Source organism: Erinaceus europaeus, chromosome 7, assembly GCF_950295315.1.
Source record: "Erinaceus europaeus chromosome 7, mEriEur2.1, whole genome shotgun sequence".
NCBI classification, from domain to species: Eukaryota; Metazoa; Chordata; class Mammalia; order Eulipotyphla; family Erinaceidae; genus Erinaceus; species Erinaceus europaeus.
In genome coordinates, this window is record NC_080168.1 from 6993987 (window position 1) to 7017571 (window position 23585).

General features: G+C 38.7%; 1 protein-coding gene across 1 annotated transcript in view; it reads right to left on the minus strand.

The window, feature by feature from the left end:
* CUL3 (cullin 3) overlaps window positions 1-23585 on the minus strand; it is a 96302-nt gene that overhangs the window by 21496 nt on the left and 51221 nt on the right. The window contains exons 4-10 of the mRNA XM_060193681.1: window positions 13413-13573; window positions 12034-12148; window positions 10249-10477; window positions 7159-7304; window positions 6474-6650; window positions 5160-5330; window positions 2873-2980 (exon numbers count right to left, since the gene is read on the minus strand). Of these exons, the coding sequence (XP_060049664.1) occupies window positions 2873-2980; window positions 5160-5330; window positions 6474-6650; window positions 7159-7304; window positions 10249-10477; window positions 12034-12148; window positions 13413-13573 (1107 nt within the window). The remainder of the gene's footprint in view (window positions 1-2872; window positions 2981-5159; window positions 5331-6473; window positions 6651-7158; window positions 7305-10248; window positions 10478-12033; window positions 12149-13412; window positions 13574-23585) is intronic.

Here is a 23585-nt window from a genome sequence, read left to right on the forward strand (position 1 = left end):
GCGTCAGGATCCCGGTTCGAACCCCCGGCTCCCCACCTGCAGGCAGGTCCCTTCACAGGCGGTGAAGCAGGTCTGCAGGTGTCTGTCTTTCTCTCCCCCTCTCTGTCTTCCCTCCTCTCTCCATTTCTCTCTGTCCTATCCAACAACAACGACATCAATAATAACTACAACAATAAAACAACAAGGGCAACAAAAGGGAATAAATAAATAAAATTAAAAAAAAAAAAAAGAGTCCAGTGCTTAAAAAAAAAAAAAAAAAGAAATGGTATTAAGAATTATCACAGTTCTTAGTTCGATGGCTGACAAGACATATCATAAAGACTGGAGCCATCCTCAAGTCTTCCTTTAAAAGAAGCCTTCCCTGACTACCCATCTCTTCTGTCTCTTTATTTTGTTGTCACCAACAAAGGTAATAATAGTGTTTTATCACCTGCCTCTTAGACTGGAATATAAGCTCCTTCATGGCAGGGGATTCCATATCTGTAGTCACCTACAGTGACTAAAACAATACTAACAGCATTTATTTATTAAGTTGAGGGGGAGGTAAGGAGAGTCTCAAAGAACTATTATTCCAATTAATGATATCTCCCGAGCTACCTTGGTAGTATTTTGAAGAGATTCAGTTTATATTTAAAGACAGTATATGACAGAGGCAGATACAAAGAGGTGGAGGTTCCAGAAAAGTCTGTCAGGACATGACAGAATCAGCTGATGTGCGTGAACAGAAACATGCTAGCAAGGTGGCTTTTTGTCCCTGTCCACGTTTTCTTTCAGTTATCACCAGAGCTTCACTGCTCTAGGCAACTCTTTCAGGTAAGAAAAAGAGACAGAGGGAGAGAAAAACACAGTTAAAATTAAAACTCAAATTAAAAACAGTTAAGAGTGTCAAACCCATCCAGGTTCCAACCATATTTTTAATTCAGACCAGGTTATCTATTTACAGCTCTCACCAGGTCTAAGAATAGTGGACAGGGAGGGAGAAGGTTCCACGTGAAAATTTAATTTTATCAGGGGCCAGGCGGTGGCACACCTACCTACCTGGTTAAGTGTACACATTACAATGTGCAAGAAGGACCCAGGTTCAAGCCCCTAGTCCCCATCTGCAGGGGGAAGCTTCACAAGTGGTAGAGCACGATGCAGGTGTCTCTGTCTCTCTTCTCTATCTCTCCCCTTTAAATTTCTGTCTCTATCCAATAATAAAAATTTAAAAAATATTTATAAAAAAAACAAAATTGTATCAATATATTAGAAGTATACATTCCTCAACAATTTAAAAGGAAAAAAAAAAAATCACATTATTCAGTTCCTGCCTGTTTAAATTTCTATTTACCAGAGATTTATCATTTCTGCTCTCAGACTTTCTACACTATAAAAATGAGACAAAAATAATATTTACAAGGGAGATAAATAAGTCCTGTTGAATTACAATGTCTTAACAACACACATAAGTGTTTATTTAGACCAATTTAGGTATTTTCTCACAGCTATGATCAGACTGTGGGACCTTAAAAACAATGGCAGCATATCTGAAAATCAAAGGAAAGGCTTTATTGTTGTAGGGCTTCACAACTCGAGTAGCTTTTTTCAGATAGAGACAGAAACCCCAGCACAGGGAGCTTCCTCCTGTGTGGTGGGGGCCAGGCTCAAAGCCAGGTCAGGCACTAGCAAGCATGCACCCTATGAGGTCAGCTCTCTTGCTGGTCCGGAAACACCTCGTTTTGTTTGTGATATGTCTTAGTTACACAGTGGTATCTGATCACTTGGGAGAGAAAATATTTAAAGAAAAACCATGGAATTCATTATTCTTAAGGTTAAGAGAACAATGAAAAAAATAGTCTAAAAGGAACGCCAATTCTCAACTTTATGAAATCTTCACCCAAACCCCCCGAACTAGAGAGCCTTACAAGATGCAGCTCACACATTTTCAGAGTCACAACTGAAGATGTAAGACACCAGTGTGTCTTTACAGTCAGTTCTGCCCCTGTACTCTCAATTTCAAAGCCCATTTAAGCTAATCTCATAGAAAAAAGATTTCTGGTGGGGAAGAAGCAAAAAAGAAAGAAAGGGAGGGAGGGTTAGGAGGAGAAAATGAAGGCCAGGTGCTGGTGCCTGGTTGAGCATATATAGAGTACAAGGACCTAGGTTCAAGTCCCAGTCCCTTCCTGCAGGAGGAAGCTTCATGAGTGGTGAAGCAGTGCTGCAGGTCTGTGCCCCATCCATCCATCCATCCATCCATCCATCCACCATCTCCTCATCTCAACATCTCTCTGTCCTATAAAATAAAATATATTTTTTAAAAAAGTGAGAACACTTGAGGTATAGGCAGGTCAGGTAACTTTTCTCCCTATCTATTTTACTGGATAGGACACAGAGAGAGAGAGAGGAGGGGGAAACAGAGAAAGACACCTGTAGACTGACTTCACCTTCGTGAAGCTTTCCCCCAGCAAGTGGGAAGCAGTGGTTCAAACGTGGGTCCTTGCACATGGTAATGTGTGGAGGGCGCCAGTGCCTGGGCCTCCAGGTAACTATTCCTAAGAAAGTGCAACTCATGAGCAAAAAGCATTAAAATGAAAACTCATTAGGTCTGGCTATGGTGGTTGCCACTGAGGGCAAGAGGCATAGAACTTTGTTGGTGAGTACGGTTTAGAACTATAATAACTCTACTGACATATAATCTAGTAAGTCACTAATAAAAAAAAAATTTTTTTTAAGCTTATAAAGTTTGCCATAGCCAAGTATTCTTTTCATACAAGTTGTCACTATTCTCATTTAAAGAAATAACACCAGTAGTTCAGCAATTTGTTATGTGGAAAAAACACGATGAAAGACTTTGCATAGACAATGATAGTTAGAAATTCATGTGGACACTCACCCCAGTTGCCTGTAGATGTTGCCTGAATTCATCCATAGTTGTGTTTGAGATGCTCATATCCCTAAACATCCCTTCCAGTTTTGATGTGAATTGACATCCACATTCAGTCTGTAAAAGAGAAAAGTACATGGATACAAATAAATGGTGGATTTTCCTGAGAAAATGTACAAAGAAATTAACTCCTTCACATTACTGTTATCTTTTCTAATTGCTTAGTGACTTTTAGTATGTCTGAGAGGCCACAAATTTTAAAAGACAGATTTTTCCAGACTCAGATTCTAATACATCTTATCGGAAGTAGTCCCCAAAATTCTGTATTTTCAACATGAAACATAGGTGATGCAAACAAGATAGTCTATGGACTAAACTTTGTACAGCTCAACTACGAGATAATGTTCCATTTCTTCCTCTTGGACTAATTTCTCTGCAGGTTCTCATGAATGTATTGAAAAACTGAGTAAGCTGTTGAGTCAGCGAAGTGATAGCCCTCAAGACTTGAGAGTGAGAAGTCCTAGGTTCAATTCCTTGCACTACCAACAGGCAGAGAGGAGTGGTACTCTGGTTGGAAGAAAGAAAGAAAAAACAAAACCAACTAACCAAACAAAATTCAGCAAAGAGATCCACCAAAAAAAAAAAAAGTAAAAAGACCTGACTAGGAGCCAGGTGGTGGCACACATTATGAAGCACAAAGACATGGTTTGAGCCCTGGCTCCCCATTTACAAGGGGCTGCCTTTACGAACAGTGAAGCAGCTCTGCAGGTATCTTTCTCTCTCCCCATCTCCCCTCTCAATTTTTCTCTGTCCTATCAAATAAAACAAAGAAAGGACTAGGCAGGGAGGGAGGGGAAAAGGTAAGAAATGGCCATCAAGAGCAGTGGTTTTGCAGTGCTGACACTGAGCCCCAGTGATAAACCTTGTGGCAATAAAAAAAAAAAAAAAATTTTTAAAGGAAAGAAATCTCAATAAACATTTTCAAAAGGGGACATACAGATGCATTGAAGATTATACTTCAGTTACCATTACAGAAAAGCAATTTGAAAACCACACTGAGATTCCACCTCACACCTGTGACAGTGGCATATACCAACCAGACAGGAAACGACAAGGACTGGAGAGGATGCACAGAAAAGGAACTCTGGTGACGCTGTTTTAAGAATGTAAACGGGGGGGGGGGGGGGGTGTCGGGCAGTGGCGCAGCGGGTTAAGCGCACATGGCGCAAAGCGCAAGGACAGCGTAAGGATCCTGGTTCGAGCCCCCAGCTCCCCACCTGCAGGTGAGTTGCTTCACAGGCGGTGAAGCAGGTCTGCAGGTGTCTGTCTTTCTCTCCCCGTCTTCCCCTCCTCTCTCCATTTCTCTCTGTCCTATCCAACAACGAACAACATCAACAATGGCAATAATAATAACCACAATGAGGCTACAACAAGGGCAACAACAAAAGGGGGAAAAAATGGCCTCCAGGAGCGGTGGATTCACGGTGCAGGCATCGAGCCAAGCAATAACCCTGGAGGAAAAGGAAAAGAAAAGAAAGAAGAATGCAAACTGGTGCTGCCCCTATGAAATAGTATGGAACATCCTTAAGTCAAAACGGAACTAACTTATAACCCAGCAATATCCCTTCTAAGTATATATCCAAAAGTATGAAAGCTCAAATTCGAGAGGGTATATGCACCCCTACCTTCAGAGATGTACATTTTTTACAGCCAAAATTTGGAAACTTGAATGTCTAAATAAAAAAGTTATCAGACATATATTCAATATAACACTACTCTGCAACCAAGAAAAGATGAGACTGTGTTGTCTGGAACAAAATGGATGGCTCTAGAAGTGATTATGCAAAGTGAAGCAAGTAGAGAGGTGAAGGACAACTACCAGACAGTTTCACTTATATACTGAATATAGATAGTTAAGACAAACTTGCATAAACAAATGGTGAGCAAACTGTCTCTTAAAACTGTGAAAATGAGAATGGTTGGGGTAAAGCACACAATTTTGGTGTAGGGTAGAGTGATAAACACATCACACATGGCTGTGGGAATTATACATCTGAAATCTTGTAATTTATAAAATAATGTTAAATCATTAATTAAGAAAAAAAGAAAGAAATCCCAGGAAACCTGCATTCCCGAATTTGAATGTACTTCTCACAACAAAATATAGCTTATATATATATATATAAATACTTTATAGAGCTGAGTATTTTAAATCAATTAAATGGCTTCTTATCCCACACTGGTCATTAATCACGTGGTATTAGTTGATACCCATGGTATCTTAATTGCACCTTACCTTTAACTTAGATATCATGTTTTTTTCAGAGTCATCAGAAACACTTTTGTTTGTGAGAAGTCTCCTGGCCAAATGTTGTTTGTAGTAACGTTCAAATACGTCTTTCTCTTGCATAAACCTAAAAAGGACCATTGCCTTATCCAATATTGTTTCTACTTCTTGTTCTGTTAGCTGTAAAATTAATTAAGACTATTTAACCATTATACGATCTTAAACTACACATTACTAAAATAGTTCCAGAGTTCATCTATCATTTCAAAACAGTATGGCCCGCGGCATAAATATCTGGTTGAAGTATGTCAGATGGCATCTACCTGGAAAGAGTACCACCTACTTCATGAAGCAGAGCAACCCCACATCCCTGCCTGGTATTCCATTCCCTAGGGGAGCTAGCACTGAAATAGAGGCAGGAAGTGAGCATGGGTGAATGAAACAGTGAGTAAGAACAGATTAACAGTTAATATAGCCATGCAAACAGACTCTCACACCTGAAACTCCAAGTTCAATCTCCCACACCACTATCAACCAGAGCTCAGCAGTGCTCTGGTTTAAAATAAGTAAATAAATTAATAAGCAAATAAATAATTTTAATCACAAACTAGCATCTATATATTTAGGCAGACTCTTACACAGGCAGGTACTTTCATATAACTCACTCAAAATTCAAAGTATGCAACTGTAAGGACAATGATCTACTACTCTAGTTCAGAGAACTTCGAAGCCCCCGGGCTTTATTATTTAAATGAGGGCAAGATGTACTGTGGCAGGTTCTATCAAACTTCCATTTTAAAAACATAGAAAAGCAAACATACATATTTTCTACTTGGTCTTGGGTGATTTTCCTTCTACTTCCTTCTTTATTAAAGCTGTTTATAAAAATCGTTGTCATTTGCTTTTTCCTTTTGACTCAAATTCCAAGATGAAGTAAAAAAAAAAAAAAGACCAATTTAAGTATGCTTGCAATATGCTTAATTTGATTTTCTGTGCTTGAGTTTGCCTGCAAGATCCCAGATACACAATACAGGTTTGAAGCAGATGAATTCTTGATATTGTCAACATAACCCCCAAAGCCAGAAAAGCAGCAGTGTTCTGTGCTACAGATCTGTTTTCCAGTTCTTATTATCTACACAGAATACGCAATCCTCACAATTTTACGACTATTTAACAACTGTTTTTATGCAAATTGCACAGTAAGTGAAATGCCACAGCATTTTCTCTTCATTTCAAACACCCTACTCCTTTCCAAAGACCACAGTATATATTTAAGCCAAGGGACATACTTATTTTTACATTTTCAAATACATTTACACTTACCCCTTTAACTCCCTTTTTCAGCTTATCATCAATAAATAATGAGAGGTATTCAGGGGACCTGGAGTTGAGGTTGAGAAAATACTCAAAATCACCCGCAATAGTTTGTTTGAAGAGTCTGTCATTATTAAACGACTCCTGGAGGAAGCGATCAAACCTACTCTTCAGATCCAATAAGCCCTTCCAAATGAAGACAAAGAAGTTTAGGATATACTACACATTTTCTGAAAACAATAGACTTACATCCATGTTGTCTCTGTATTAGTATTTTCAAGCCTGCATCTAACTGTGCATTAAATATTCCAGAGATGAGAGAAATGCCTCTTTGATTTCTGTGTTCTTTTGTATTTGAACCGAAGAACTTTTCCCCTCCAGCTCCCCACTCTCCTGGCTTCACTGAATAGGTTAACCCAATAATATTAGTTTTAATAATGCAGTAGCAGAATACTTCCTTAACATTTTTTTAAACAAGATCTTCACTGGACAGATTCATATACGGAAAGTGGCTGAGTTTAATGAGTATGCATACTTTGAAAAATTCTAAAATATTTATAATCATTCACACATTAATTTACATTGGGGACAGTTACATAAAAATGTCAACTATGCATGTCCATAAAACTGAAAATTTTAGCATTTGTTAAAACTACTCTAATCATAAAATTAAAGAGACTCTGAATTTGCTTACCTGGATATAGTCAACAGGATTCTTCCCTTCTCCCTCCTCAGAAACAAGGGCTTTACCTTGTTCCCTCAAGTAGGAACTCATACACTCACACATCGTTTTTAAACCATTTGGCACACGACTAAATAACTTGTACATGCAGGCAAGGTCTGTAATCAGAAAGAACACATGCATAGACTACGTTAAAAATTAAGAGAAAATGGGATAGCTCTTCTGAGTGGTGACACTTAAAAGCTTACTCCTTTACTATACTATTCACTAGCGACATGGAAACAACAAAGGAAGACAGTGTTATGGTTAGCATTTCAGTTCCTAAGACACAGCTTTCAGATGAGATGCTGTAAAAATAGGAATGAAATCCTAGAGCACGAAAATTGTAATTTTGGGTTCCTATCTAATTTGCCTCATATAATCCCAGTCTAAGTCTGCTGATGCTACTAATAGTTTCTGGGTTTTTTGTTTGTTTTGTTTTGTTTTTTGCCACCAGGGTCACTGCTGTGGGTCAGTGCCAGCACTATTCCCACTATTCTCAGTGGCCATTTTGTCCTTTCTTTTCTTTTTCTATTTTCTCTGATAGAACAGAGAAATTCAAATTCAAATGAAATATATTTTTAAAGAACCTAAGTATTAATAATGTATGTCCAAAGCAATAAAAAAATTCATTTTGGGGGTGGGGGAGATAGCATAATGGTTATGCAAACAGGCTCTCATGCCTAAGCTCCAAAGTTCCAGGTTCAACCCCCGTACCACCATAAGCCAGAGCTGAGCAGTGGTCTGGTGTTTCTGTCTCTCTCTCTCCCTCTGCACCTCTCTCAAAAATAAAATAAAATAAATGGTTAAAGAATAGGAAAGCTATCAGGGGAGGGGAGGGGATGGGATATGGAGTTCTGGTGGTGGGAACTGTGTGGAGTTGTGCCCCTCTTATCCTATGGTTTTGTCAGTGTTTCCTTTTTATAAATAAAAATAAAATAAAATATTTTTTTAAATTCCTTTTTGCATTTAGCATATATTCTCACCAAATTTTCCATGTTAAAACCCATTAACAGACGAAAGAGCAATTTAGGAACAGTACAGGTGGAAGGAACATGAAACGCCTGGCTCCCAGGAGTGGTCATGCTATGTATGTATGCCTCTGAATTGCTCCCAACATAGTGCTTCAACAGCAGGGCATACCCACCACAATGTGACATTTTACAACGAGAACAGTGACCTGCTATAGCTTCTATTTATTACTTACATGCTCTCACAAAGTATCTACCTGTGGAACTGAATTACAAAATCTGACCTACTACTTCCTGACTTCAACAGAGGAGACACAGAACATTTATTTTAGAACCATTCTTCTTTTCCCTTCTTTTACACCCACCTCTTTAATCACTTAAAGCAAACACTTTAACGTTCCATGTGACATCACATCTACTACAGTGTGTGCTTACAAAGCATGAAGCCCTGGGTACAGGCCCTGCCTACACATGGGAGCACCACGGAAGGGCTGAGGATGCCCCACACCCGGTGAAGCACTACTGCACGTAGACTCTCTTGCACACACACACACTGTCTCTCTAAAAAAAAGCAACAACCAGGTCCCAGAGACCCTTCAGCGGTATCACACAAACACAAGATCCTGAACCTGCTCCCCAGTGCCACATCGAGGGAGGGGGTGAAATAAATAACCCAACAGGACCTGGGCATTTGTTTCTTTTACAAGGACTGGTTAAACTGTTGCTAAGACTTGATCTAAGAAGGAGAAATGCAGGGTGTCATCTTTTTTTAACTCTTTTTCTTTGTTGATTTACTTATCTGAGAGACAGAGATGAAGCGGGGGAGAAGGAGAGGAGGAGAAAGAGAGGGAGAGGGGGAGGTGGGGGGAGGAGCGGAGAGGAGGAGAAAGAAGCAGAGCATTGCTCAGCTGTGACTAATGCTTGTGCTGGAGACTGATCCTAGGACCTCAGAGCCTCAGGCATGAAAGCCTTGTGGTCTAACCATCATGCTATCTCCCCAGTTCATGCTATGTTTACTTATTAATGCCGTAACAGTGCTGGATATATTTAAAAGTTTTAAAGCAAAGTTTCTGCAAGTAAGAGTGAAGGGCTGGGTGGTGGTACTCACTACAGAGCATGTACTACGATGTGCACGGACTCAGCTTCCAGCCTCTGGTCCTCATTTGCAGAGGGGAAACTTTCTAAGTGACAAAGTCATGCTAGTGTCTCTTTCAATTTCTGTTTCTATCCATATCTCTCTCTCTATATATATATATGTGTGTGTGTGTGTGTGTGTGTGTGTGTGTGTGTGTGTATCTTTTTTTTTTTTTTTTAAGGAAGGAGGGAGAGAGGGAAGGGAAAAACAGCTACTAGGAGCAGTGCAGTCATCATGCAGGCACTGAGCCTCAGCAACAACCCCAGTGGCAAACAAAGCAAAAACCAAGAGTAAGAAAACAATAACTGGTATTATTATACTTCAAATTTCCTCTTGGGTTAAGTGACACAAAATATCATATTTAAGTAAAAGATAAAAGCCCTGAAGAGTAAATGCTAAAGTGATCTTGAGGATGTTTACTTTTACTTTAATGCAGTTCACTGTCCTTTTTAGTCATTTCTAAGTTCTCCAAACCAATATGTTGGCTGAACTAAATATGTCAGCATCGAAGACATCTCTTGAATTTCTGGTACCGTTAATACAACTAAGTCCCAATGGAAAGTCTACAAAGGGTTTAAAAATGGAACTTCAAAATAAAAGAATCGCAAGAGCTACAGTGAGAGTATGGGAGAATGGAGAGTTCTCTAGCATACAGAAACAGTAAAGTAATTCACCTCACGAGTAATATTAGACTAATCATGGCCAAAAAAGTACAAATAAGATTTAAGATGCCAAGGGGGAAAGAGACTTGACCCACTAGAAATGTCTAAAAATACTCACTAGCAAGCATCAGGTTATTCTGTTAAATCTAATCAAAGTCACAAGAATAATCACATATACAACTTTTGTAAGTTGTCATTCATAATATGTATTACAGGAAATTAAGAAAACAAAACAAATGACTGAGACTCTGGTAAAGTTGTAAGGATTCTAGTACTTTTCATGGCTAACACTCACCTTCTGTCTTTCCATTTTTCAACATATGTACTAGCCCAGAATTTTCCATTTCTACTATAGTTTTCATGTGCTTGGAAATGAGTTCCCTCTCAACCACCTTTACAATTGGCTCTTCAGTTGATTTGTCAAGGCAGTGCATCACCCGCTCTATTTCTTCATTAATTCTAGCTTCTACTTTCTTTATATATACGGAAGCACTGTTTTCTGCTAAGAATTTCTGGCTTTCCATCTGCAATTAAGAAGCATGTTTTAAGAAAAGAATGTGCTTATGCTGCTAAATAGACTTCTATAGTGTTTATCAGAAACCAAACTTATTTTGTCTACTCATACCAGTCTTAAAGAAGTTCAACTAAATTACAAAGGTTCTTTCAACTGACTTAACCTATCTCAGAGGATTAATGAATATATATAGGAATTACACAATAGACATGTTATGTACAAAACAATAACATTTCTTACTTTTTAAACAAAAAATAGTTTTAATTCTTGAAAATAATCAAGTTTCTAATAAACATACATTAGCATACCACAAATTTTGTTGAAAATCCAGATTTAAAAACATGTTCTATATATAAATAAATGCAATTAATACATCATATTTTTTAATCTTGGCAATCTTTTATTAGCAATTTCCCTGTACTGAGGGAATAAACTGAAGTTCAAAAATACTATCTGAATGATTAAATATTTAGATGCTGTATTATTAGAAAATAAAGACTATTTATTTCCTACTTTTTAAATTAATAGTTCATAATAGTTCATAGCACAGTCCAGGGTCACAAGTACAGGCCATAAAGATCTTTCTGGAGGGTGTAAACTAATAAAAAAATAATAATAAAGCAAAACTAAAAAAAAAAAAAAGCAACAAGTCCTATTGTTTAAGCATATTTGACGCCCAAATTCAACTTTCTCTCTGATTCTCTCCCATCTCTCTTTCTGCCAGAGACTGTGAGGCAGAAAGAGTGGGTGACCAAAGCACTGAAGCTGACTCAGTGCGGTGGGGCCAGGCTCAAACCTGGCCGCACACCTGGCAAAGCAGCAGGCTCTCCGGTGACCTATTCCACCAACCCAAAATTCCATTTTCATGTCCATCCAATCACTCCTATGAATAACCTAGTAAGTCAGGAAGAATTATATTCTGTATTTATTTTTTTCCCCTTAACTTTGTTTCTGGAGGTAAAATCTTAGGTTAGTACCCAACTAAATGATCATACTACAAAACATATAACTGAAGCTTTCTGGCAGGGTGCTGGGTTATAAATAAATATTAAACATTGTTTTACATTTGTTGTGGTAGTGTTATTATATTTAATTATAAATTTGTACTAGTTTAGCTTCATTTTTAGCAGTTTAGTTTGTCTGAGGAACTTACTAAGCTACCAGTGTACCTACTAAGAGTTCGTAGTCACGGCCTTTAGGACAGCTAAGCCCCATGGGTCATATATTTCTCTTGTTAAGAACTGGTATTATCAGAGACTGAACAGTGAGACATCATTGGTGATGCACAGCCTGTAAATTTGATATTTAAATAATTTTGACACAAACATTAAAATGTCGTGGGTGTTTCTAAACTGCTATGTTTTAAAACAAAAAAGATGAGGTGTCTGATTCCAAATTCTTCAATTTGTTTTCAATGGGCTCCTTCATAGTGGAGATCCTGGTGGGTATTTTTTGCACCCTCTTTCCCAGTCTTAGTGAAAAACGCCAAATGTTCAAATCAGTAACAATATCCAACAACTCTAAGATCATCTCAAGACAACATTTATTTATATCTTCATTGATTACCTGAAAAAATTCTGCAGACATTTCCAAAAAAGGAGCTTCAAAATCTTCTTCATAGACTGATCGTCCTTCAAGACCTAAAATCATTAGCATCTGGCAAGCGTTTCTTATTGCGCCTCTGTCAAAAGAGGTTAAACTCACTTGAGAACCAACTTAAACATTCATGTAAAAAAAAATGCAACAGAAATAGTGAAAGTAACTTTCAAAACTTTTTTTAAAAATCAAACTGGCCATCTCTCTTAGCAACTCATTTATAACAATACATATGGATTCAGAATGGCTTTAATTGGAAAGTACATCTCTACAGCTTCACCAGCAGTCAAGTTGCTCTACTCAAGTTGTTCTAAACCTATTGTAACTTAAAAGTTATTTTTTCACAAAATATACTTAGGGTGTCTAGTCAGTCTGTATTTCAGTCAGAGAGGAGAAAAAGGAGATGGGAAGGGAGAGCGCTATGAAACGGGGACAGTGGGGTACAGCACACGAGGTACTACAGATTTGCTGGTTTCAAATGGCTTGTGAAATTTCTAATCAAGCACTAGACCGAATATAAAAAGAAGTTTACAAGATCTCGTTGTATAGTTGTTTGAAGACAGAAAAGCAAAGCCCTGCACAATTAGGTGCAAATCACAGAAATGACGGAAAGAACATCAACTAAGAGAAGGCGCACAGTACTTCTCAGCCATTTTACACTCTGCAGAACAACCTTCTCCAAATATGTTAGGAATGTAAGCTAGTCAAAAGTATTTTTAAAATCTTGGGGGAAATAAATAAATAAGGGGGGGGCACCACACGAGTGGTGGCATACCAGGCACACAGTACAACTGCAAGTACCTATCCAGGTGCCAGCTGACAGCTCCCCACCTGCAGGGGGGTTGCTTCACAAGTGGTTGAGTAGGTCTGCAGGTATCTCTCTGCCTCTCTCTCTATCTCCCGACCCCCTCAATTTCTCTCTGTCCTATCCAATGGAAAAAATGGCCTCCAGGAGCAGTAGATTCACAGTGCTGGCACCAAACCCCAGTTAATAATCCCGAAGGAAAAGAAAAAAAAAAAAAAAAAGACAAAAAGGGGGTAACGTTATACAACAAAATGGAAAAATGACAGTATAAATACATCAAAAATATGCAAAGGAAAAACAAACTGATTTTTTTTAAATACTATACTAGATTAAAACTTAAGATAGTCTCTTCTCAAAATTTGCAGATGTGTGCTGCTTTTATGTAAAAAAAAAAAAACAAAAAAACTTATAGGTCCTTTTTTTAACTGTGAAGTTAATTTTTGAGGATTTCCCTAATGTGCTATTAGTCATGTTTTCATTTATCTTACTAAGAATGTAACAGTGAATTTAGTTCTCAAGGCAATGAGTAAGAAGACAGTTATACCGGTCTACAACTTCTCCTTTCCGCTCTCTTGCAATCATGTCCAACAGCGTTTGTCGTAGATGATCCCTAATACACCCATAACGTACAACTTGATCTCGAAAAATAATTAATCCCAAATTGTAGACATTCTCCACATTATTTTGTTGTACATATACACGGTCCTGCAGTTAAAAAAAAATCATATAAGTATTGACAAAATTATTGCAAATACAGAAATAATTTTTGTAGGTTATATTAACTAGTAAAATAAACTTACAAAGCTGTCAAATCACTAAGTCTTTACAATTGCTCTCAAAACAAACAATGGCTACAGGGGTCACCTAAGAGAAGGGGTCAGGCAAAAGGCAACTGTGCAGAAAGCACAAAACAAAGAAAAGGCAAGGCAGAAAAAATTTCCTTTCTCAAGAGTTATACCATACCCAGACATATGGGGGGGAGGTGGTGTGTGTGTGTGTGTGTGTGTGTGTGTGTGTGTGTGTGTGTGTGTGTGTGTGTGCGCGCGCGCGCGCGCGCGCACACACACACTTAGATTTACATAGCAAGAAAGAGAACCAGTGAGTCACGTCAGCATAGATAGTGGGGCAGACAGCGAGTAATCTCAGGACCTCACAAAGCAAATTTTTACTCTAGTCACTGAGCTACGTCCCTCAATGCCCAAGTAAATACTATTCTTGAAGATCACATTCTTTGAAATAAAAATGAGAGTTGAATGGAATAGTCATAAGATTTAAGTTAACTGCTTACTGGTAAACAATAAATGATAACAGAGCAGCATTATTATATAATTAAAACACTTCCCATTACTGTCACTGATTATTAACAGTTCCAAGTGCTTACCAACATTCTTCCTGGTCCCACACATAACCTGGAAATACTGGCTAAAAAAGTTCTGTATTGTGCACTGACAACTCCTATTTATGCCAAGATGCACTGAGATAAAAGGAGTAATAGAATCCCTTTCTTTTTAATCTTCTTGGACTTGATGGACCTAGGGACCTTCTAAAACTAGTTATTGCATGCTTGTACAGAATTACTCTGAAGAAAGAGCCCACAGCTCTCACTAGGTCCCTAAAGGCATCTGCTACTTCAAGCTGTGGTTTTTGAACTTCTGGAAGAAAAACTACATCACAAGTGATACCAAAAAAACACAAGGTGAAAATAAATGAGTTTGAGCACATTATCAATGCAACTAAAACAGTACTGATCTAACCTTTTAGCCAATCTTAACTAACTTCTCCCACGAGTAAGCACTCTATTAAGACCCTCCATTCATTTGACACAATGGTAGATATGTTTTTAGAACAAGGTCACATTTTCACTTTTGGTGAGATTAAGTTTTTAGTAATTCCTTCTCCAGGCATTACACCTTCATCTTCAAGATCTTAAATTCCCCGTTTCCCTGACACAAATACTTCTCTTTTTTGATGGCTCTCACTTTTTTATATGCACTAAAATTAACCTTTAAGTCTTTTAACCTTCAGCACAAGCCCTGCCTACGGTCATCCTGATTCTGGCCTATCTTTCAGAAGAAAACAAAATGCATGCACCAGAAACTAGCATAAACATTAGACTTAAAACTGATAAAAAAGGAAGAATCCATTTTATTATAAAAATTATCATTCTTATATTCTTTGTAAATTTATATTTCTACCTTCAAATAAAATTTCTGTGGCACAGAATAGTACCAAACATAGGATCGCTCTTACCCAATGTGATCAAAACCAGTACTTGGTTCATTAAGACAGTAAGACATGTGAACTATTTTTTTTTTTAATATTTATTTTATTTATTCCCTTTTGTTGCCCTTGTTGTTTTATTGTTGTAGTTATTATTGTTGTTGTTGTTGTTGGATAGGACAGAGAGAAATGGAGAGAGGGGAAGACAGAGAGGAGGAGAGAAAGATAGACACCTGCAGACCTGCTTCCCCGCCTGTGAAGCAACTCCCCTGCAGGTGGGGAGCCGGGGTTCGAACCGGGATCCTTATGCCGGTCCTTGTGCTTTGCGCCACCTGCGCTTAACCCGCTGCGCTACAGCCCGACTCCCCGACATGTGAACTATTTAACAGACAGACTTGCATCTCCACTATTTTAGAAGGAAACTGTTGGGGGCGAGGGACGCGAGAGTTCAGCAGTAGCATGCCTGGCTGACCCACCAAGGGCTGGTTCTGCACTGGATTTCTGGCACTGTGTGAAGCAGCAGACACTCCAGTACAGAGAGTGGAACATGCTTAGCTCTAACCTCCTCTCCTGCCAGCCTCTCATACTGATTCCTAAAACAGAAAAAGCTAGGCTGGAGGGGTGGCTCAGCACTAAGGTGCATTTAAGAAACACTGGGTTTTGTGTGGACAAACAAAAAAACTAGAGCCACTGAAGTGGAGACATTATTTGAAGATGAGTCTAGTGACTACAGCTTTTTACATATATATTTAAACACTATAAATTAACATTTCTGATATTTAGTTATATTAATAGGGAGCATGAACTGCACATTCACAGATGTAAAATCCTTCAGGGTTTTCACATTTATTTACACTTTTAAATTACCCACATCTAATTCAAACTAATTATAAGAAATTTGCCTTATCCAGTCTTTCCAAAACATTCAATTCAGTTTACAGAAGAACAAACAGTTGCTATTCATATCATTTTACTAATTTTTACAATAGTGAATCACATAATAGTAACAAGTGCAACTGGCATAGAACAGGTGTGAAGACATACGCTGACTCTCAGGAAACACAAAATTCAACGGGGAATGCAGAAGATATAGCTACACTTGAACGCAGAACAGCAGGAAAAGAACTCTATCCGTTAGACGGCTTTCCCTCTATCAATAAACAGCAAGTCCTCATAGTTCCAGCAAAACCTCTCAGTTGTCCTACAAATCTGTGAGATGTTCAGCAATTCTCGCAAGGAATATATATACATATGTTGACAGAAAGACTGAGAGCACACATGCATTCACTGTATCTCCTGAGATACATTTAGCTTAAGAGAAATGTTAGACTTGCATCATATTTGATACTTTTTGATGAAAATAGCATTATTTATTAAGAATTATAAAACAAAAGACATACACACTGTTTTGAGAATGAGAGTGTTAGAGCTGAATTCTTAAATGTTCTCCATTTGGCCATTATACAGTGCACTTCAATAAATATGGGGTTCCTGTAGTTGTGTAAGCAGCGCCACAATTTAGAGTATTTTCATTCCTACCCTCGACATCCTCTGAGTCTATTTGTAGTCCGTCAGAACTCCTAGCACCTTTGCTTTCTCTTTCTGTAACTTCACTTTTCTGAGTATTTCAAATGACTGGAATCATGTCACCTTCTGCATCTAACTTTTTCAATAACCATAAAGCTACTCTGGTTCACTATGCTGTAACATATCTGTTATTTCTTTCTTTTTAGCACTCCACAGGCAAACGCTAGAAGAAGAAGCACTCCACAGTACGCCATTGTATGAAATGCCACATTTAATTTATCTGGGCTCTTTCTAGTTTTTCTTTTCCAAGAACAATGTTGCTGTAAGTATGTGAGTACCTTCCTCTGTGGACATATGCTTTTATGGGGGCGGGGGGGCAAGAGGATGAGCTGAAACACTGCTTCGGTTCAGCGAGTCTGATAATGCTAGGACACAGGGCGTTCTGAGTCAAACACAGAACACCCACTTCCATGGAGGACGGCTGAGGACAGGGGAACTATGTATGGTGTATAAAAGCTTGACTTTGGTCTTTGAACCCAACACTGTCAAAGTATATAGAATGGCAAACATGAAGAAAAACAGCTACGGCATCTCATTAGGTCCCAGAGAGCTAATAGACAGAGAAAGGAAAACACCCAGTGAACTGTGTGAATACTTAAACTAGTGACATTAAATGATCTTTATATTAGATAGCTGGCTGAAAGGGTTACTTAACTATCAAGAAAAATACAGGTCATACTTGCATTAACCAAGTGCTGACACATGTAGCATATATTAAGCAAAAATGGAAAAACACACATTCACAATAAACAGGTAATCTATAAGATATATATTAATAATTTTTTTTACATTTTTACATTAGGTTTTAACAGGAATCACTGTTTAAAAACAAGTGGCTGATTTCATGATATGCAATGTCAATGCAGACTGGTCATGTCAATCTCTGTGGGGCTTTCAGCTTGTATGTTTCCAGGTATTTAATTTTTAAAGAGATACAGTTGAAAATCCCACCTCTACTAACCTTTAGTTAAAACAATCTCAGAAAAAAAAAATGTCCAATCACAGACATAAGAAAAATGTTTCTTTGTAAATTCTAAGAAAGAAAAACTGTTAAAGAATAAATTAAAATTTATATTTTAATTTTGGGATTTGGCCCAAATCCAGTTTGTATAATCTAGTATCAATCATTTGCTTATGGAGAATAGCTCAGCAAAGCTAAAGTGCTGCTGTTTGCTTTTACTTGTTTCTTTTAAATAAAAATGTTCTGAAAGTCTAGCATGTGAGTCAAATGTTCAACGTCCTAAAGGGACGTCACAACAGAGATAATGCATTTAAATTTTCATTTATAGTTCTCTTCAGAACTGCTGTTCCTAAGCCACCTAAGACTACAGTGAGCAAGACTTTTGCAGGTCAGTGCCCTGGGGTGGAAGGAACTAGCAACAATGATGTGGCCAGCTCCACTGTCCCTGCTGGCCGAGCTGGGGAGAAGTCAGGCTGTTTTTATAAGTAACTATTTAAAAAGTTAGCTTGATAAACCAACTGATAAGCCTTTCATCTGAAACACAACATCCACATCACAATGCTATTTAACTTACTGCTATTTCTAGAATGAGTAGTTTTTGTAAAAACCAGTCTCCCTGCCAAAAACAACTGTAAAAGATATGAAATTAAAAAATCACTACCTACTTAAAAAGCAGCAACTAGCAGCAGAGAGAGGAAGTTTTCTCTGCTATCATCTCTGCTACAAAGAAAGCTCAACCTGCCCATCTCCATGCCAGACTCCATAGGCCAAGTCTTACGACCCAGGGCTTCTGCAGTCTAAGCAAACAGGACGGACATCAGTCTAGAAGGTGCTTGGCCCTACATGGCCACAGACACTTCCTCCTCTCACCACCAGGGAGATTTGCCTTTTTCCCCTTAACCAATGATGGTTTCACCAAGATCCTCAATCTGCCAAGACAATTAGTTAACTAATGTGTGGCAAATCAAACTCAACATGCACAAGAATTTTAGCTGTCAAGATCTATGTATTATATAAAATTATCAATCTTTTTTATTAAATGTTTTTAGATTTATTTATTTATTCCCTTTTGTTGCCCTTGTTGTTTTATTGTTGTTCTTGATGTCGTCTTCGTTGGATAGGACAGAGAATGGAGAGAGGAAGGGAAGACAGAGGGGGGAGAGAAAGACAGACACCTGCAGGCCTGCTTCACCGCCTGTGAAGTGACTCCCCTGCAGGTGGGGAGCCGGGGCTCAAACCGGGATCCTTACGCAGGTCCTTGCACTTTGCGTCACGTGCGCTTAACCCACTGCGTTACTGCCCGACTCCTAAAATTATCAATCTTAACGGAAGGTAAATCAGTACAATTACAACTGCTAGACAATTCCAGGTATGGCTTTAACAACAAACAGAAATAAAATGAATGAATCTTCATGTCTGGCAACAAAGCCCAAAACTCCAACTCTAGCTATTTAATTTGCCTGCAAGAAACGGACCAGGAAAGCAAGCTAGGTAAAATAAGTAATGGGCACAGTAACCAAAGGTATATCAAGGAAAGATACCTAAACCCTTTCAGTATTAATCAGACCTAGGATCCATTTATACAATGTTTCCTTGCAAAACTAACCACACATTTTAGCAGCAAATTCCAAAATTAACCTCTGGGCTATATTTAACTTTGAAGGGAAAAAAAAAAATCCTACTAAAAACAAGAATCTTTGTCTCACCTCTACAGTTTAAGACACATACACTCCTTCTCTCTCTTCCTCTCTCTCTCTCCCTTTAAATGCCAGGAGTTCAGTACTTTTAAAAATATGAAAGAACCCAGGACCACTGTGATTAGTATTCACTCACCCACACTTCCCTGGCTGATCCCACTTATAATGGAAAGTGGGCGTTTATCCAGGCAAAGACTATACTATTAAAATCGCAATGAGTAGCTTTTCGAGGTGGTTTATCAAGCAGACTGTGTTAAGACTGTGTTAACCAACCTCTTAAATAATTCTTTTAGTTTCCTGTCCATGCAGCAAGCAGATCTAGAACTATGTTTACATTTAATTTTTTAAAAGATACGAAAGGACAAAGGCAGGGTTTAAAAAAAATCTTCACAAATATTCAATATTTGTGTCATCTGAAAACGAATGATAGAAATGTTAAACTCATCAAGGAAAGGAGAAAAAAAAAGAGAGAAAAAAAAAAAACCAAACGCCTCCGTAACAAGTATCTACTGTCTGTGAGGACAAGTTTGGACTTAACTCTGTAACAAGAAGCTGCAGTCTCTGTGAACATGCTTGAACCTGCCTCCCCAAGTTTTATCACTGAGCAATCTTCTAGCAAGTAATAAGCTGAAGTGCTTTTAAGGTGTGCATATGAACTAAGAAGGCTTAACATAGTGGAGACAGAAATAGAGAACATTAACCCGAAAAGTTTTGACTGTAGTAGGAGAGGAAAAAATGTCTTAACTAGAGAAAAAAAACAAAAATTAAGTACTGTCTCAGTTATTTTCCACAGTGCTAGTTATGTTATGGCTAGTGCTAGCCATAACACTAAGGTAAAATATGACAGAATAAACTGTACAGATGGATTAGTATATTGGGATTTTAAAATATTACTAACACAGTGAATAAAAAAAAGTACAGAATATGGCATCAAAAACCTGACCTGAAAAAAAAGTTAACTCCACCACTATTAACTGGGCCCCAAATCTGTCAGAACTTTGCAAGTGTTTAATCAATGTATTTGTAAAAAAAAAAAAAAAAAAAAAAAGATTCGATTGAAAATAATTCCCACTTACTTATTAAAAGCTGTTATAGGATCACTGACTTAATCAAAACCTACTTGTGGTCCAGGAGGTGTTGCAATGGATGAAGTCTTTGAGTGCAATCCCTTCCAAAGCAACACTCTGGTCTCTTTTCCTCCTCTCTCATTCATAAATACTTTTTAAAACTGTATTTATGTTTCTCTAAAGCTGTGCAGTAGTTGCACCGACTACCAAAATATTGTACCAAAAGGTGCAGTTGACTACTCCAAAAATTAATGATCTACTGGTAGGGGAACAAAAGACCAACATTAAATTGAATCCCTGTCAGAATCCTGTGAACAGTCACAGGCAAAACCGTTGAGCAGTGAGGTTACACTAGTCTTTTTGAAATGAAACCCCACATTAAGAAACACAATAAAGGGAGTCGGGTTAAGCACAGCGGGTTAAGCGCAGGTGGCGCAAAGGACAAGGACCGGCAAGGATCCTGGTTTAAGCCCCAGCTCCTCACCTGCAGGGGAGTTGCTTCACAAGAGGTGAAGCAGGACTGCAGATGTCTTTCTCCCCCCCTCTCTCTTTCTTCCCCCTCCTCTCTCCATTTCTCTCTGTCCTATCCAACAACAACAACAACAACAATAAAACAACAAAGGTAACAAAAGGGAATAAATATTTTTTTAAAAAGAAACAATAAAAGCCACTGGTTAAGAGTATGGGTTTAAGAGAGACGTGGCTTCAGTCCTGTCTGCCATTTACTAGGTGTGATGTTAACAACTGTGGCTATTTCTTCATCTGTAAATAACATCTACTTTAAAATACCACTCCATATACTTCAACCTCTGGCCTCCAACAAAGAGCTTTTATAAGATTAGTGCCACTGACAAAAAAATAAATAAATAAAGTAGGGTAAAAGCAAAAAGCCACCACCTCCCATCTATCAAGATAACCACCTCAACAACGAGTGTAGCAGCCGTGGGGCTGGCTCACTAGTTGCCGCAGGCCTTGTGTGCACCAGGTTCCAGTCAGACCTTTGGCACTGAGTACGCTCCACAATGATGCCTCAGTCCTTTCTTACAAGCTCCTGAACAGTGTAGGTGGGAATGTCCAATGGTCACCAGGGAAAAAGTGTGACAGCTCCTCTAAAACTTAAATACAAACTAACATAAGATCTAGCAGTGCCACATCTAAGCATATACTTCCAATTAATCAAAAACAGGTCTTAAAAGAAATACTTGTATACCCGTGTTCATAACCATTATTCAAAAACAGACAGAATGGAAGTACCTTAGCTAAGTGTTCACCGATAAATGAGTATGATAGGCAAAACCTGGTACGTCAAAATCAACAGAAAAGTACCACCGAGTTTTAAAAAAGAAAGTAATTTTGACAGACTGCAACATGGGTTAACCTTGAGTCACTAATGGTCAATTTCTCTGAATGCACTTACATGAGATTATCTTTATTAGCCAATTTTACAGAAGCTAAATGAAAGTGACATTAACGAATCATACACTTGAAAATGAGGACTATAGCTTTATGTATATTTTATGGCAATTAATCAACACAAGCATCATTGTGTATATATATTTAACCATCGAACATCAACACAGGTTATCTAAGATTCTGGAACTCCACATCCACCTTCCCTGGCTCCCCTGGGTCGTTTGTTACAAGTCATCTGCTGTATGTGGTGGACTGGAGGTAAAAAACCAAGAAGATAAGTTACAGGGTGGCTGGCTATCAAGTAACCAGAACTTATGAGGCTGAAGTCTAAAGAGGAAAGAAATGCCATGAGCTAGACATTCTGCTAACCATTCCCCACAAGACGCTTCCTGACCTTCCTTACCTAAGCATGGGGGAGACCCAACAACCAAATCCAGAGCAGCTGGGAGACTAGAGCACTGAACAGAGACTATTAGCAGACTAGCAGTGTTAAGGGGACAGCTGGAATTGAAGGCACAGTACTATGGAGAGCAAAGTGATTAATAACAGGGGCTTTAAGCAGAGACCCCACAAGGGCTACTGCCTGTGAGTAAAGCGATGTCCTGAAAATAAAGGCAAATTAAAAAGAAGCAAAGCTAATCAAAGCCTAAAAGTCAAGTCTTCAACTAGATCATGAAGACCTGTCCATGTGTGCCTGCCTACTAAGGAAGCTTGAATTTCCTTTGAAGAAAGTTAATTTATCATCATTCAGGCCTTCACAGTTTTCATACACAATGATGGCAAAATTACCAGTTTTGCACCTCCATTAAACAAAACAAACACCCCAGGTGCAAATGTTTGAAAACCAACAGGAGGGGGGAAAAAAAAAACCCTAAAGTGAAACTATTCTAAGATTCTTACACTATCCAGGAAGTGGTAAAAACAAACAAAACCAACCCTACCAATGTAAGGTAAGCAAGAAGTCAAGGGGCCCTACCGGAATCTCTAAGGAAACCGCTAGGATAGCAAGATTAGACGCTAATAGGATGGGGGTTGGGGCAACAAGGCGCAGCTGACACTCCTGAAAGGCCAGGAGGTGGGGATTCCATGAGGAATACAAGACAGTAGAGTAAAGCAGCTGGCAAACTGAAACCCACAGACATCAACAACTGCACTAAACAAACTATAGGCTTCACAGACCATAGGCTGAGTACATTTCCTCCAAAAAATGAAGCAAGAAAGTAGAAAGAATTAAAGAGACACCTTGAAGTAGCTAATGAAACAGTTTCTACTTAGACCTAGACACCCTCCCTCCTCACCTTTCATGTCCCCCAATCACCTTAAAGCTGGCCGTGTCAAAGTATGGACACAAAAGCTGAAAAGAGGCAAGAGACTGGCAGACTTTAATGGTGACTCTTTAGTAACAACCAGGCCACCCAATCACCTAGGGCCCTAGTCAGGGAGTCCTGGGGTTCCCACAGACATGATGGGCCTAGACCTCTAACAGATCCCTCCCTCCACTGTGTCATTGGTCATCTCCACCAGGAACAACATAATGGACCCTTTTGTGGGCCCCTATAGGACTTTGCCCTCAATGTGGACCCATGGTTGGGAATGTCCCACTCTCTGAAGAGAGGTTGGACAACATGCTCTACCGACTATCTGAGGAAGACGGGTCCTGAAATCAGTGCAGTCTGGAATGTTCATAGCCGTGACCACAGAATGCGAGCTCAGACCCACAGGGATGCAGAGGTCACATAGGGTCCTGTGCTGAATATGGGCCCCTGAGCAAA